Below are 15,989 nucleotides of genomic sequence, written 5' to 3' on the forward strand. Positions count from 1 at the left end.
AAGAGGGGAAGGTGATTCAGATTCATTCTGTCCAGATAATTAATGTCAGTCATGTTCGTGGGAAACCAAGGCATTAGTAATTCCTCAACATTTCCAAAACTTCAGGGGCATCCAGGTGTCTCAGTGGGTTAAGCATCTGCCTTTAGCTCAGGTTATGAGCTCAGGGTCCTGGAATCAAGCGGGGATTTGGGCTCCCTGCTCAGTGGGGAGTGTGCTCCTCCCTTTCCCTCTCCCTCTGCTCATGCTCTCTCACTCTAATAAATAAATAAAATCTTTAAAAAAAATAGTAAAAAATAAAACCACATTTCCAATACTTCACAGAGCAAGCAGAATCCTAAAATAAGAGACATCGGTGTACCTTGGGCCTCCAGTTTCTTTAGGAGGCGGTTATCTGTCTTATTCAGCAGCTCAGCGATTTTGACCTTGGGTGGCCGACCTCGTCCCCGTTTCACCTTGGGGACTTCCTTAGTCTTGGCCTTCTCAGTGTTTCGAGGTCGGCCCCGTTTCCCGGTAATTGCCTGAATCCTGGATGGGATCTCCTCTGCTGAAAGCTGTACCCACTGTAAGCCCTAAGGTAATGAAGAAGACTATTAAAACGTGAGGGTGCAAGCCACCATAGCTTCTTAATCATTCAATGTCCCAGAACCTCCAAACCGCACAAGAAGCTACAGCCTCCCCCACCAACTCCTTCTCAGAAACAAAAGCGTATTTAACCCTGGGATGTGTACCTCTGGCGTGTCTCTCTCTTCAAAGAAATCTCCAACAGGCATACGGGGACTGAAACTGAAGTGCTCACGACGGACATTGTGTACCACATTGCGGCTCAGGTACTAAAAAGGAGGAGGCAAAGTGGCATTGATTGATGAAGTCACAGCCCTATCATGCCTTTGTCCAGCCAGAGCACAAACAGAACAGCCCAAAGAGCAGAAAATGGTAGCCTGTTGCCACTGGGCCCAAGAAAAGTGTCTGTGTTTCCGTTAAGATGCCCACGAAAGCTACATTACCTTGATCACTTCTGGAAACTGTTTCATCCTCTTCCCACAGGGACCATAATACCATGTTTCCCCTTGCCATCGGTGGCTGCCCTTCTTGATGCGCACCTCTCTCCGCCACCTGCCAGAGAAGCACACGTGCCCTGCCGCCAGGTCACACCCCTACCCATGGTCAAGCCAACCCAGGAGCCAAGCCCACAGAGATAACCCTCCCAGAATCTATCGACTAGAACTGCATGTAGATGCAAACACAGCATGAGACACAAGCTTGGCTGGAAAGCAGGCAGGAGCTCTGCAAATCCCTCAGGGCCTGGGGGCGGGGAACAATACATAAAAATGCACAGGCCAGAAAGACCTTCACCCTACATTTATAAAGTCAGTGTGATGAGCAGCCAGGAACCCCCTCCCTGATGCCATTCAAGGCAATAGCTGGGTTTCCAATGATGAGGACGAAGGCGATGAAGACTTGAGGAAATAAAAGCAGAAAAGACAGAGGGTGGGGACGCAAGCAGAAGAGTAAACTTGCTGCTGACTCCATAAAATGACTTTGTAGGCCAAGGTTTAGTAAGAACTCTGTGTTCTGAGAAAGATTATTCTAAGACTAAGCCTTATCTTTCTCTCAAAACGTTAAGCAGAACTCAAACTTGGTGACCACAAGTAGCCTAGAGGGGTGGGGGTGGGACAATCAGGAAGGCAGTCACATTCTTAGGAGGCCCTTGGTGTCAACTGGCTTGCTCATTCTGGTCACATATTGTTCCTGTCCTTACCTCTCTAAACAGCATTAAAAAAAAAAAAAAAAAAAAAAAATCCCAATTCATCAGGACTGAGCCACCCCGCAACTCACTGCTATCCCTTCTCTAAGCATATAAAACAAGTCAGCTAATTTGGATATCTGAGCTCTAGGGTGACCAGCTGGGTTTGGAAAAGATAACAGCTGCAGCCCCTGGAGCAAGAACCCGAGTGGCCACAAGATGAGGAAAGAATAGGTGAGGGGAGGCAGATCCTGGGAGAAGGAGGAAAGCCTAAGGACCTCAGGCGTTATCATTGCAGATAACTGTCCTTTAATCCATTCTTGCCTAGCCCATTCCTCTCCATCTCTTGTGAGATGACCTCTCTTCCCTTCTTCCTAGAGTCATTCATTAAATTTGTCAAGGTCAATGCATGTAGCAAACTAGAGCATTTACCCATGTTGGAGGGGAAGACGAACTTCTTCTGGGGTAGCAATACGTCTCCTCAGGACATCACCTTGGGAGGAAGAGAAGGGATACCCAACTTAAGAATTCAAGCAAAAGTGAAACAGGCCACCAAGAAGGGCTAAATGCCACACAGGACAGAAACTTTTCTTTAAACCGGCTAGGAATGGAACAGAATCTGGACACTCACCATTACCAGAAGTAGTGACTCCGTCTCCAGTGATCTCATCCAGGTCAGTGGTGGTTTCAGGGAAGGTGCTGACATCCTTATCTGCTGAGGAGGCTGCTGGGAGGACAGATACTGGGGAAACTGCAGGGGACACTTTTGGGGAGGTCACTGGGGAGCCTGTCAAGGAGACTTCTGAGGAGACTGGTGGGAGAGCTGCTGAGGAAGTTGGAGAGACAGCTGGGAAGGCTGCTGGGGAGATGGCTGGGGAAATTTCCGGGGAGACTGCTGGCGAAACCACTGGGGAGACTTCTGGAGAGATTTCTAGGGAGGCTGCTGGCGAAACTGCCAGGGAGATTGCTGGGGAGGCTGCTGGCGGAACTGCTGGTGAAGTTGCTGGATGGAGCTGAATTGTGGATGACTGGTCAGAGGCTGGCTGGGTCAGAGGTGGTGGGAAGTCTGAAGCCTGAGTCTCCATTTCTTCCTGTTCTGCATCACTACCATTATTCAGGTCAAAGCTATTATCTAGAATCCAAAGGGACAAGATAGGTAAGGAAAAATGGTGTCCTACAAAGCAAGAGAATCTACTCAGTCAACCTGGACTAAGCTAAACAGAGTTACTTAGAGGGCTTTTCCCTAGGGTGGAAAACATGAAGTAGCCTCTGGCTGTCCTCCCCAGCCATTCATGAAGGTTAAAGGGTAAAACTGCTAGTTCACTGTGTGAAGTACCTTTTACCTGGAGCCAGTAAGGCTTTTGACCTCCTTTTTCCTGCAAACTCCAAGTCCCACAAGTTCTGGGCACAGGATAGACAGAAGTCAGAGTGAGCAGCCTGTGCCTTTTTTAGTCCCACGATAGCCCCCTCAGTTCCCAGTAAGACGCCCACCCCTAATACCCTAAGTATGGAACTGGTTCTCTCACCTTTTCTCAGGCCAAAGACTCTCTATCCTACCTCTCTTCACTCACCTTGCAGGACAGACTCTCCAAGGACAGGTGGAGAGGTTGGGCTGGCAAAGATAGAGGCTGAAGTTTGACTGTCATCTGCCAGGAGACTGAAGGCAGTGGCATTATTGAGGGAAGGGCAATCAAGGGCAGAAATCACAGGGCTGTCTTCAAGAGGCAGCTTGTCCTCCGCACCCATCAGCTCCGTGTCATCTATACCATAGAGTCCTCCACTCACTGGCTCTTCAAGAGGTGGAAAAATCAGAAAACAAGATTTAAGAAATACTGGTCTCACTATATCCCAACTCTAGTCAGTCCTTGTTGTGTGGAGGAGTTCTTTCTAATGTTAAATTAAGGAAATCTTACAGCTTTCTCCCTGAAACAGTGAAGTGACCAGGCTATAGGGATTGTAAAACCTTAAAACAGAAATGAAGGGAAAAACACTGGCTCTATAACAACCCACAGACCAACACAAAATTCTAGCATCCATCATAAAACAGGCCTTTCTTATTATTTCAGTGGGGTAAAAGGTAATTGTTCACTGGCACAGTTAGTGAGATAGTTAGAACCCAAACAGCCCAACTATGTGGTAATAAGTCCTTATCCAGTGAATTATTACAGCCCAGGGCTCCAGGCCAAAAGGAACATTGGGAGAAAACCTGGGAAATGAACCAACTGAGCTCAGAGTGCAGTTGGCCTAGTCAGCCAGTGGGATGAAACTGTAGTTGGCCACAGGATTATCTGGAGGCCCCAATGCCCTGGATTCCTCAATACTTCCCTGGTTTACTATCCCTTCTAGGTGATAGAAGTTGGCTACCTTTTGCATGGACAAATTGAAGGGAGCCAGCTTCTAAGCCTACCTGGTGCCAGGGGGTTGAAGGGCTCCAGAGAGACTTCACTGAGGATTGGAGTGTCTTCCAGTTGATCAGGAAGATGTGAAGGATCATCTAAGCAGCTCACTGTGGGGTCAGGGACCAAGACTGAGACCTCTTGGTGTAATGATTCCACAGAAGGGACAGAGCCATTGTAGCCACATATCTTCAGTTCTAGGAAATCCCAGAAAAGAGCAAAAGTCATAATCAGTGCCTTCAACTGGTTCATTCAGCTACAGCAGGCAGTCAGTCTTTGCTAGTGGGATGTTCATTCTTCAGTGAGTCTAAGTACCAGTACTATGTTGGGTTCCAATCATACCAAAATATGAGCAATACAATAAAATCCTGTAGCAGGTAAAGAGAGGAGAAAGGAGAGCAGGGTCTGAGACAAGAACCGCATCATGTTCTTAGGTACTTCCCCTATCCAAGAGGAACAGGTGGTAAACAGAGAAATTATCCTATAGTTTTATAACCATTTATCTATTTTGAGGGAAAAGAGGAGAGGGACTGTCACACGTACCAATGCTAACAACAACCACCACTACAACAGGAAACCGATAGACAAGCAATGGTATGTTCTGCCTGCTCCCTTCCCTTCTTCAGATGCCAATCACTACTAAAGGTTCAGCTCGCTTTAACAGCCCAGTCTGGCCTTGCTATAGTTAAGTCAAATTGGCTTCAATACCCTCTGCCCCAACCCCTTCCTCTATTTTTTTTTTTTTTTTAAAGATTTTATTTATTTATTTGAGAGAGAGACAGTGAGAGAGAACATGAGCGAGGAGGTCAGAGGGAGAAGCAGACTCCCCATGGAGCTGGGAGCCTGATGTGGGACTCGATCCCGGGACTCCAGGATCATGACCTGAGCCGAAGGCAGTCATCCAACCAACTGAGCCACCCAGGCGCCCCCTTCCTCTATTTTTGAAGAAGCCCCTCTCGATGCAGGGTGTCTGTTGGGGCTGTTTCAGGCTCGCCCACCTGCCCTCTCCAGGCCAGCAGCTCTGCATGAGCTTGAAATAATTTGCACTCCCACTTGCGAGCTGGTGCTGCTGCCACAGAAACACCAGCCACTTGGCTCTGCTAATCACCAACATGCAAATCAGCCTCCACTGCAGAGAGCTGAAAGACAAGTTTTCCTCACCTCAAAAAGCCACTGCCCCCCACAGCCCCATTTTTCCTCTCCCAGCCCGGCTCACAGAACCATAGTTATACCTACCTGGCTGCTCTTCTTCCAGCTCCAGGCTGCCTACCAAGCCAGCGCCATTCTCTGCCACAACTGATGTCAGCTCCTTTTCTGCCGCCTCATCAGGATGGATACCACTGCCTACCTCCTGGGAGGGTGCAAAGGTCTGGATGCTGGATCCCAACATAGGAGAAGTCTGTGGGGAGGTGAAAAAACTAGGGGGTCCATTGGGCATCACCTCAAAATTCTGGTCAGGAAAGGAATCATACAGTTCCTGTGAGTCGAAGTTAAGCCCCATGGGACTCTGGGTACCGTTGGCCCAGAACTCTTGGCTCCCAGCCCGAAGGTTAGTGTTGTGACTTGGGGATGAAGGTTGCCGGCTGCCCCCAAGGATGCCGTTGAGTGGATATTGTCCCCCCGAGAACTGTGAGAGAAGGGGTGGGTCCTTGAGGTTGTTGCCAGGATTGGCAGATGGGTACTGTGAGTAGTTCCAGAGACAGTCGTAGGCCACGCTGGGGTGATGAAGGTGTGAGGTGCTGGAGGAGTGGGGAGCAGAATTCAAAATCCCTGAAGTAGTAGTGTGAGATACAGTAGATAAGCCATTAACATTCACATCCCCATTCAAACCTGGCAGAGAAAGAGGGAAAAGGGTCAGTTACAGATATGTATGCAAGAAACTCTACCATTTCTACCAAAAGAACAACACTGACTAGAAAAAGGGAAGGTGAAGGGGAGGGGGATTCCCCTCTCTGCTCTATTTATAACTTTTCAGTCTCCAGAGAACACCAAACCCAGATGCTCCTGGATGTAAGCTTAGCAACTGCTTCTGAGGCTGCTGAGTAGGGGGCTGGGGAGCTCTCCTGGCCTACCACAGGAGCGACCAGCAGAGTGCTGGCTGCTGCTGATGCTCAGGGCTTTTAATTTTTTAAATGAAGCTGCTTGCAGACTCCCTATAGTGACTTGCACTCTTCTCCACCCTCATTCCCTAGAGGAATTCTTCCCTTGGAGTGGCATGACTGAATTCTCCAGGACCCCCCTTACCCCAGAGCCCGTTTGGCCCCGCAGTGGCACCAGAAGGGACAGCCTCCACCTCACTGGCACATGCAGATCCAGCACTTTGTGCTGGGCTAAGAATAGAATCTGCAGTCACCACAGCGGCAAGATCCCAACTCAGAAGGCTGGGCTTGGCCCCTCCGCATAGAAACTGGAGGGTAATATTGCAGGGGGAAAATGACTGCATGGTCAGGACTACAGACTTCAGTTCTCAACACCAATGGTAACCTCTGGACTGGAGAACAATTCAAATAAAAGGAACTAAGATACAAAAGAAACTGATGGGGAGGGGGTCCTCAGTGAAATAAAGGCGCTTCTATCTATCTGCAACCCCCTTAGAGAGAACAGAAGGGAGAGGTGGTTAAGGATAAGGCTATGGGGTGCCTGGGTGGCTCAGTGGTTAAGCTGCTGCCTTTGGCTCAGGTCATGATCTCAGGGTCCTGGGATCGAGTCCCGCATCGGGCTCTCTGCTCAGCAGGGAGCCTGCTTCCTCCTCTCTCTCTCTCTCTGCCTGCCTCTCTGCCTACTTGTGATTTCTCTCTGTCAAATAAATAAATAAAATCTAAAAAAAAAAAAAAAAAAGGATAAGGCTATGGCAGTATTTTTCTGCCGGAGGGAAGTGGGAAGCATTTGGGCTTCTCTCTGCTTCCAAACAAAGTACCTGAAATCCGGGCAAGATTAGAGAAGTACTTGGCAGAACTATGTACAGAGCAACTGATAAGCCAAATCCAGGAAAAGACCTGATCCTGGCAGCAACACTTCCGTCTGGAATTATAGATGTTTCTCTCTAGGGAACTAGGTAAGCATTAAAACTCTTTCCCTATCTTCTGCTCTTCTACTCTCAAGGACAGGGGTGGCACAGACTTCAAGTATCTACCCTCTTCTCTATTACACAAACTAAAAGGCAAACACATCCCAACCTTCACCCAATCCCTCCACCCCCAATCCTAGATCTCTAACTTTTAAAAACAGCTTCTCAGAGGGCTGGACCTTTATCTCTCTCACAGGTCCAGAAGTCATTATTGGAAGCAGTGGCTATCTCACCATTCTCTGGCAGGAGCCAGGGAACAGGGGTGACAGAAGAGCAGGCCAAGATGAAAAAGCCAGTATGTTTTCCTAACCCCTTCCAACCTAAGTCAAGACTAAGAGTGCTTTTTCCATAAACCCCTAGAACCTGTTCTTAAAAACTTGCTTTCTCTCCAGAAGCTGAAGTTCTGAGGATTTACTTCCTCCCTCCCCACCTAGCAAGAAAAAGAGCTGTTGTGAGGTAGCTAGACCAGAGAGGAGCCAAATCTTGTCCCATCAACCTGCTCTAAAGGAATGATGCCCACTCCCTCCCCAGGCCATGTGGCCCTCACACTCACTTTTCCCTTGCTGGGGGAAGTTCATGGGAGACCCGTTAGTGTAGAGGCCCTCCCCTGAGGAGGGAGAGGGTTTCAGTCCTGAGGCAGCAGGTGCAGGGGGAAGGCCAGTAAAGTTAAAATGGTCGTTTGCCTCCATTTCTGTAGGAGGGGAGAGAGAGGGGAAAAAAAATACTGGCGGTTAAACAAGGTTATATCACCTGGAATCTTCTACAGGGAATGCCCCCTCCCCTCCATCTACTTACCCTTCTCCTATCTATGTACTGGGGGGAGGAGGAGGGATGTTTCGGGAAGTACAGGTTGAAAAAAAGAGAAGAGGAGGAGGAAATACATCTCTAACCTGGGCAATGACCCTACAGCATGGAATAATCTTCCCCCTGTGTAAACCCCACACTCTTAATTTCCAGTCCAGGTTATCCCTCTATGTTAGATATGATATTATTAACCCTCTATTATAACATTTAAACTTTCCATCCTTTTGTCTTCCCTCCCCTCAAGGTAAGGCCAGAGTCCCACTCCCAGGGGCCACAGAAGGTTCTCGATGTCATCTTTTTGATAGGAAGCCATGGAGATCAGGGTGTTGGCAGAAAAAGCATATCTGATACATATGCTGCTTTGTTTTATTATTATACTTGAGTTAAATAATTTCCATGTTATCCTATCCATAGCCCTAGGCATCTGAAGAAGGTATCTTAGCAAAGAGATCTGAAAAGAACACATTTAGGAAGGTGACCATAATGGCAAAACTCAAGTCATCTGGCAACACTTCTATTCTTTTTCATGATTTTCTAAGAACACAACTCAGAAACATGTCAGAGCTGGAAAACTGACTACAGAGTTTCCCAAGGAACATTACTGTTATACCTATTATGGTTACTTCCTAGTGTTTTGGTTTTATAGCTTAAAAGTAAAGTGTCACAGAGAAAATAGCTGGACATCTTACATTTGTAAAGGGCAGTGGCTCCTTGGAAGGGTAGTACAGTTAAAAAGCTTTTCGCCCTGTCCTGAATATGAGGTGATATAGTGCTAGAAATGAGAAGAAATGAAGTCCTGGATCAGAATGTAGTTGATAAAGATAAAAGGGAAGAAACACAGGAAGCAGAAGCCAGAATTATTGGTGAAATCTGACGTATCAATCAGAAACTTATGATGTACTGGGACACCTGGGTGGCTCAGCCCATAAAGCGTCTGCCTTGGGCTCAGGTCATGATCTCGGGGTCCTGGGATCAAGCCCTACATTGGGCTCTCTGTTCAGTGGGGAGCCTGCTTCTTCTCCCTCTGCCTTCCCCCGACATCCCACATGTGCTCTCTCTCTTGCTCACTCTCTCAAATAAATAAAATCTTTTAAAAATAATTAAATAAGTAAATAAATAGATTATGAACATATATGACCACTGCCCAAGGTTTGTTAAAACTCATGTTCCTGGGGCACTTGGGTGGCTCAGTGGGTTAAAGCCTCTGCCTTCAGCTCAGGTCATGATCTCAGCATCCTGGGATCAAGCCCTACATCTGGCTCTCTGCTCTCTGTCAAATAAATAAATAAAATCTTTAAAAAAAAAAAAAAAAAAGACTCATGTTCCTAAATATACTAGGTAATGCAAATCAAACACCATTAGGTGTCCTGAACATAAAATATAAACCCTGCATTTATGATATGATGGCTGTTAAGATTTTCTAGGCTAAATACCCTATCTCTACCTTTACCAATTTTAACTAATATTAAAAAAATAATAAAAAACAATTCATATTTTGTTGACATAGGGGAATAAGTATTTAGGATCGACTGATTTCCCATCTTCACTCTAAAATATGCAACGGAGCTAAACCTGCTGCGCATCAAAGAAACTGGCTTCTACAAAGACCTCAGGATCCCCAAGGATTTTCCTACAAGGGCCACTCCTCAGTAATAAGGGGTCCGAAAAATAAGCATCATGGTATGATAAGCTTCTGAAATTAAAGACACCCAAGAGGAAAGTTCATTCCCTAATCCCTTAGGTTAGGTTTCTTCCAAAGCTTACACCACAAAGTAAAGAGGACATGCAGTAATTCATTTCGGAAGTCCTAGAAATGCTATTCCTGGAGAGCCCATTCCATCTGATCTCCACCACTTCCTCCCCCAGTTTTATGCACAGCCACACCTCCAATGTGTGTGACATATACACCTTCTGTCCTATGTGCACCAAACTATATCTTTTTTTTTTATATTTTATTTATTTATCTGACAGAGATCACAAGTAGGCAGAGAGGCAGGCAGAGAGAGAGAGGAGGAAGCAGGCTCCCATTGGGCAGAGAGCCCGATGCAGGGCTCGATCCCAGGACCCTGAGATCATGACTCAAGGTGAAGGCAGAGGCTTTAACCCACTGAGCCACACAGGCGCCCTCAAACTATATCTTTCCACTCAATTATAGGCTACAGTTCATTCTTCCATTTTCTATTTGAATCTGTAAGGAAACTAGTGATGATCTCCTCTCTGCTACTCTGGGAAAGCACAGCATTTCTGGTCTCATAAATTACATACTAATAAGAATAAATGGATGGCTCCCAGAAATCAGATAAGTAAAAGAAATGGGAAGTTATCTAGTGCCTGAGGTTTGTTTCCCCACTAGCCTCTACTGAAGGGTCATCAGAACCACAATCACTTCATTTACAAAAAGCTTCCAAGAAATATAAAATGCTCTTTGTGCTGTACAGTGAAAACAGCACAACATAGTGGGCTCTACGTTCAAATCTCAGGTCTACTACCATTAGCTGTGTGACCCTGGACAAGTTACTTAACATTGCTGAGCCTCAGTTTCATCATTAGAAAAAATTTTCGTTAAAATTTTTACCTTTTAGATAGAAAGATAACCAGACCCAAAAGATAAAAATATAATTTAAAACCATTACTGGGGGACGCCTGGGTGGCTCAGTTGGTTAAGCAGCTGCCTTCGGCTCAGGTCATGATCCCAGCGTCCTGGGATCGAGTCCCGCATCGGGCTCCTTGCTTGGCAGGGAGCCTGCTTCTCTCTCTGCCTCTGTCTGCCTGTGCTCGCTCTCTCTCTCTCTCTCTCTGATAAATAAATAAAATCTTTAAAAAAATAAATAAATAAATAAATAAATAAATAAATAAAACCATTACTGGGGGCACCTGGGTGGCTCAGTCGGTTAAGCATCTGACTCTCAATTTTGGCTCAGGTCATGATGTGAGCATCATGGGATTGAGCCCCAAGCGGCACTCAGAGCAGAGTCGGCTTGAGATTTTCTCTCTCCCTCTGCCGCCCCACCCCCTGCTGTCTCGGTCTCAAATAAATAAATAAAATCTTAAAAAACACCACCAGGGGCGCCTGGGTGGCTCAGTGGGTTAAAGCCCCTGTCTTCTGCTCAGGTCATGATCCCTGGGGTCGAGCCCCGCATAGGGCTTTCTGCTCAGCAGGGAACCTGCTTTCCCCTCTCTCTGCCTGCCTCTCTGCCTACTTGTGATCTCTGTCTGTCAAATAAATAAATAAATAAATAAGTCTTTTTAAGAACAAACAAACACCACCAAAAACACACAAAACCCAAAACCATTAGCAGTACTACAAAACTAGGAATAATGGTCCCAACAGCCACACTTCCTTACACTTGACTCAATTTCAGATGTCACTTAACTATGGGATCACACTTACAGCAATGTAAAAATGTGGACACCTCTTCTAAGCAATAAACTCAGGGTTATTTCATTTTCACCTTCCTACCCAAGATGCTTTTCACAATAATGCCTGAAGGTAAATTATGACCTCCCATCTATGCCCTCCCTCCTACTAAGGAGAACAGGTAAAGCAAAGGAGACTATCTTCCTTTGAACTAATAGGATTTTGGCCAAAAGAAAAAAGAAATCAGTCAGCGCCCAACCCCCAGAATAGCAGACAGCTCTCATAACCAGGAAGTACAATCAGGCCAGTACCCAGCCCAGTCCCGGTTGTGTGTAAATGGATCTCCGAAGAGACTATGTTTCATTTGTAAGAATTAAGGGACATTGCTCCTTGAGCTTGAAGCAATTAAGCCCTTGCCACATGGCCAAATAAGGCTGTTTTTCTTAGTCCCAATTGAAGAGCTACTTACTCTGTGGCCCTGTGACGTGGTTTTAAACACAAAAAGGCTGACAATGCACAAAGTGTTTGAAATAAATATTACAAATTTCAACACCACTGCAGGTGCCCTGGCCAATCCTACCACTCAGATTTCTGAGGCTACCCAAGAAAGACAAGACACATTAACCATCCAGCTAGAAACTTTGGCAGTATCTGCAGCTCTTTGGTTCATTCTTCCCATATAGCATATGACAAAGTTCCAAAAACAGAGAGGTTCCTAAACTTGGGAGGGGGGAGGAAAGAGGTGGGGAGAGCTTTCAAATGTTTATCTTTATTAAACAGGAAACGCAAATTTTACTGTATAGTAAATATATCATCCCACTGTGTTTTAGCTCCATAACACTGAATGTTATAAAGGGATCTTTCTCAAATTTACTCATCTCTGGATTCATGAACCATACTCTAATACAGTGGTTCCTAACCAAGAGTGATTTTGCCTCTGGGAACATTTAGTAATGTTGAAAGGTATACACTATTGGCTTCTAGTAAGAAGCCAGAGATGCTTCTAATGATCCTGCAATACACAAGATAGCCCATCACAAGAAAGAATCATCTGGCTCAAGATATCATTAGTGCTAAGGGTGAAAAATCTTGCTATAATACAAAAGCTGCCCCATTCCCCAATTCCTACCTCCACACCCTGAGGGAGATACAAAGATGTTCTGAATTTTGTATCTAAAAATCCCTTCCTGGCTAAGCAGTCTTCCTCTACCAATTCAGAGTTCAAAATGCCAACCCATGTCTTCTTCAGTCCATTCTGACAGCCCTGGTAACAATCTGCCCTTGGAAGAACTCTGACTCAAGACTACAGCATGTATGGACTGAGGCTCATTCTCTCAAAATGTGCTTTCTTTTTAACCCTCTTTCACAGTCAGGGAAATGAGGCAGGAGAATTAAAAAAAAAAAAAAAAAAAAAAAGACTACATATATTAAGGGGGGCAACTCAAAGGCAACTGCCATGTTTAGGCTGCTCAGAACACAAAGATGATTGTTCTCCATCTTTATTTCTTCCAAACCATGCAGGTTCTACAGCACCAGTTGGATATTAAGTTTTACCATTGCATGTCCAGCACCTAATTTAGTGCAAAATACATAAAAGAACCAAAGGAAATACTTGTTGAACCCACAGATTAGACAAATGAATGAAGAAATCTATCTTTTCTGCCACTGCCAGCTTACTCATCTAATAAAGGTTGTGGTTTTTGCTCAGAGAACCCAAAAACTCAGTCTCATTTTTCACAGAGGTAACAATTTCTAGAGGGAAGAGAGGCCCCAAATCTTGTCCCCTACAGAAAACAAGGCCTAGAAATTGGGAAGTACTGAGAATGTAAAGGGCAGTAAATTTGAGCTCTAAATAGTAAAATGTTTTGCTTGATTTAACTAAACACTCAGGGTGCCTGGGTGCTGGGTGGCTCAGTTGGTTAAGCAACTGCCTTCAGCTGGGGTCATCATCCCAGAGTCCCATCAAGTACCCCATCAGGCTCCCAGCTCCACGGGGAGTCAGTTTCTCCCTCTGACCTTCTCCTCTCATGCTCGCTCTCATAGTCTCTCTCTCAAATAAATAAATAAAATCTTAAAAAAAAAAAAAAAACACTCAAGGTACATAGTAGGTTTTAAAATATTTGTTGGCTATTTTCTCCAACATATATCCAAAAGGATATATATGATATATATGATTTTATCCAACATGTACCCAAAAGGATATATGATGATCTAGATTAGGTTTTCTGCCACAGTTCTCGCTAGTCACCTCACTGTCAGAAGAATGGAAATGCCTCTGAAATAATAGGACAGTAAAAGCTACATTCCAGAGGTTGTAACAAGTTATTCGTTTCTCAGAATTTCAGTTCTAACAGTTAAGGACTCAACCCTTTCCTTGAAGAAGATAACCCATCCCACCCCACCCCCACAAAAACAAAAACAAAAAAACAAAAAAAAAAAACCTAAGCTGAGCAGGCAGGTTAAGAATCCCCTTTAGTGAGATAGGTCATGGAAAGTCCAACCCAAGGACACCAAAAGCAGTGAGACCACCTTTCATGTCAGAGCGCCTGAGTGGCTCACTCATTTGATCGGCTGCCTTTGGCTCTGGTCATTATCTCAGGGTCCCGGGATCAAGCCCCAAGCCCCACATTGGACTCTGCTGGGTGGGGAGCCTGCTCCCCCCCCCCCACCTACTTGTGATCTCTGTCTGTGTCAAATAAATAAATTAAATCTCTTACAAAAAAAAAGAAAAAAAGAACCCTCATGTCTTAGTTTTTTTATGAATTTTTTATAAAGTTAGATCATCCTTTGTTTGTAAAATGCCCTCTTAATTATTCTCTGTAACTAGAAGGATAAAACATTAAGTAACATATTAACATAATACTACTTTTACTGCCAGTGACCCAATCTAAGAACAATCTCCAGAGCTCTTCAAAGATAGGTTTTCTATTTTGCAGAATTTCATAAATTTCAAAAGGATACAGACCAACAACCTGGTTTAAAAAAAAAAAAAAAAAGTCCTTCTGTAGGCACCTGGCTAGCTCAGTAGAGTATGCGACTCTCAATCTCTAAGTCCTAAATTCAAACCCCACGGTGGGTAAAGAAATTATTTTAGAGTCCTCTGACCCATATGCAACAATGCTGATAAAGTATTAATCTTGGGCTATGGGGTATATGAAGACATCCCTATTTCAAGAAACAAATTAGGAAGATTATATGCCCCAGGAATACTTTCTGAGTTTTATACTTCACTTTATATCCTAAGACATAAAAACTCTGGCAATACTGCTTTACTGTACACACAAGAAACAACATCAAACATCATACCAATTATAGGATAACTTCTACACAGTTTAACAGTAAAAGAATATAGCAAACCTCTTCAGAGGAAATCAGAAAGGTCAATGGTAGCAAGACACAGTCACCCTGACAAGCCTTGCTTCTCTCTTGGCAACACCTGATTCCCACCTGATTCCAGAACCACAAGACTGCAAGACGAGCCTCTCAGGGCATTCTAGATTTCTGGCTGCCTCCGAGGTCAACCTGCATAGTTGACTCCACACCTCAAAATTTTTTCCTTTACAAAGGCAACAAAATCAAACAAAACAATATTCAGAAATCCACTGCTTTGAAAGAAAAATGCATCTAGTTTACAAAAAGGACACAGAAAAATTAGCTTCATTCAGCTTTCTGATTAATCATGCATCAAATAAGTCAAAATCTACTTTAACAAAATCAATTTCTAATTCCTTGGGAGTGGTCCTTTTCCTTCCTTCACTTTCTTAAGTGTTGAGGAACAGGGAAAACCAATCTACTATTCTGTCAGGTCCCAAAAATCAGCGTCGAATCAACCCCATCAGAAAGCAATTCAAAAGAACCAACCAGTCAAGAAGAGACAAGAAGGGGCGCCTGGGTGGCTCAGTGGTTTGGGCTGCTGCCTTCGGCTCGGGTCATGATCTCAGGGTCCTGGGATCGAGCCCCGCATCGGGCTCTCTGCTCCGCAGGAAGCCTGCTTCCCTCTCTCTCTCTCTCTCTCTGCCTGCCTCTCTGCCTACTTGTGATCTCTCTCTGTCAAATAAATAAATAAAATCTTTTAAAAAAAAAAAAAGAGAGACAAGAAAAAGGACAATGACACTAGACTTGTTTTTATTATTTCCATAATATCAACTCCAACAGCTCCACTGAAAAGAGCAATAATGCTATCTTAACTGTGATGATGCTGCTGTCACATAATCATACATCCATCTATTCCTACCTGGATCTCTCATCTAGGAACCTATAATTCAGGTGGGACCAGAAAATACTGAAAAGATTATCTAAATTCCAGCCTTAAGCAGTTTTTAGGATAGTCCAAATGATCTCAATAGGTCATTTCTCAAAATATAAAATCCTGTTGCCAACTCTTCTAACCAAACCCAGTGTCTAACAAAGTGCCTGAGGACAAACAGTACAAACAGTCCATCAGTATATGCTATAGTATAAATCTTCTGCAGTTATCAGGCCAGAGAAAAGAGAAAATCTGGACACATGACTCTGTGCAGCACAGAGGGAAAAAAAGCTCACCACTCTCCAAGAAAGGTAACAAGAGACAAAATGTCTTTTATGGATTGAAGATGAAGTCACATGACAGCTAATTCTCCT

General features: G+C 44.6%; 1 protein-coding gene across 5 annotated transcripts in view; it reads right to left on the reverse strand.

Annotated features, from left to right (window-relative positions):
- BAZ2A (bromodomain adjacent to zinc finger domain 2A) overlaps positions 1-15,989 on the reverse strand; it is a 34,927-nt gene that overhangs the window by 11,651 nt on the left and 7,287 nt on the right. For all 5 annotated transcript variants that reach the window (XM_059403450.1, XM_059403453.1, XM_059403452.1 and 2 more), the window contains 9 exons: positions 7,761-7,898; positions 5,377-5,970; positions 4,152-4,337; positions 3,316-3,534; positions 2,376-2,876; positions 2,177-2,237; positions 1,005-1,113; positions 729-830; positions 359-569 (listed from right to left, as the gene is read on the reverse strand). In XM_059403450.1, the coding sequence (XP_059259433.1) occupies positions 359-569; positions 729-830; positions 1,005-1,113; positions 2,177-2,237; positions 2,376-2,876; positions 3,316-3,534; positions 4,152-4,337; positions 5,377-5,970; positions 7,761-7,896 (2,119 nt within the window). In that variant the 5' untranslated portion in view covers positions 7,897-7,898. The remainder of the gene's footprint in view (positions 1-358; positions 570-728; positions 831-1,004; positions 1,114-2,176; positions 2,238-2,375; positions 2,877-3,315; positions 3,535-4,151; positions 4,338-5,376; positions 5,971-7,760; positions 7,899-15,989) is intronic.

This window comes from Mustela nigripes, chromosome 6, assembly GCF_022355385.1.
Source record: "Mustela nigripes isolate SB6536 chromosome 6, MUSNIG.SB6536, whole genome shotgun sequence".
Taxonomy (NCBI): domain Eukaryota; kingdom Metazoa; phylum Chordata; class Mammalia; order Carnivora; family Mustelidae; genus Mustela; species Mustela nigripes.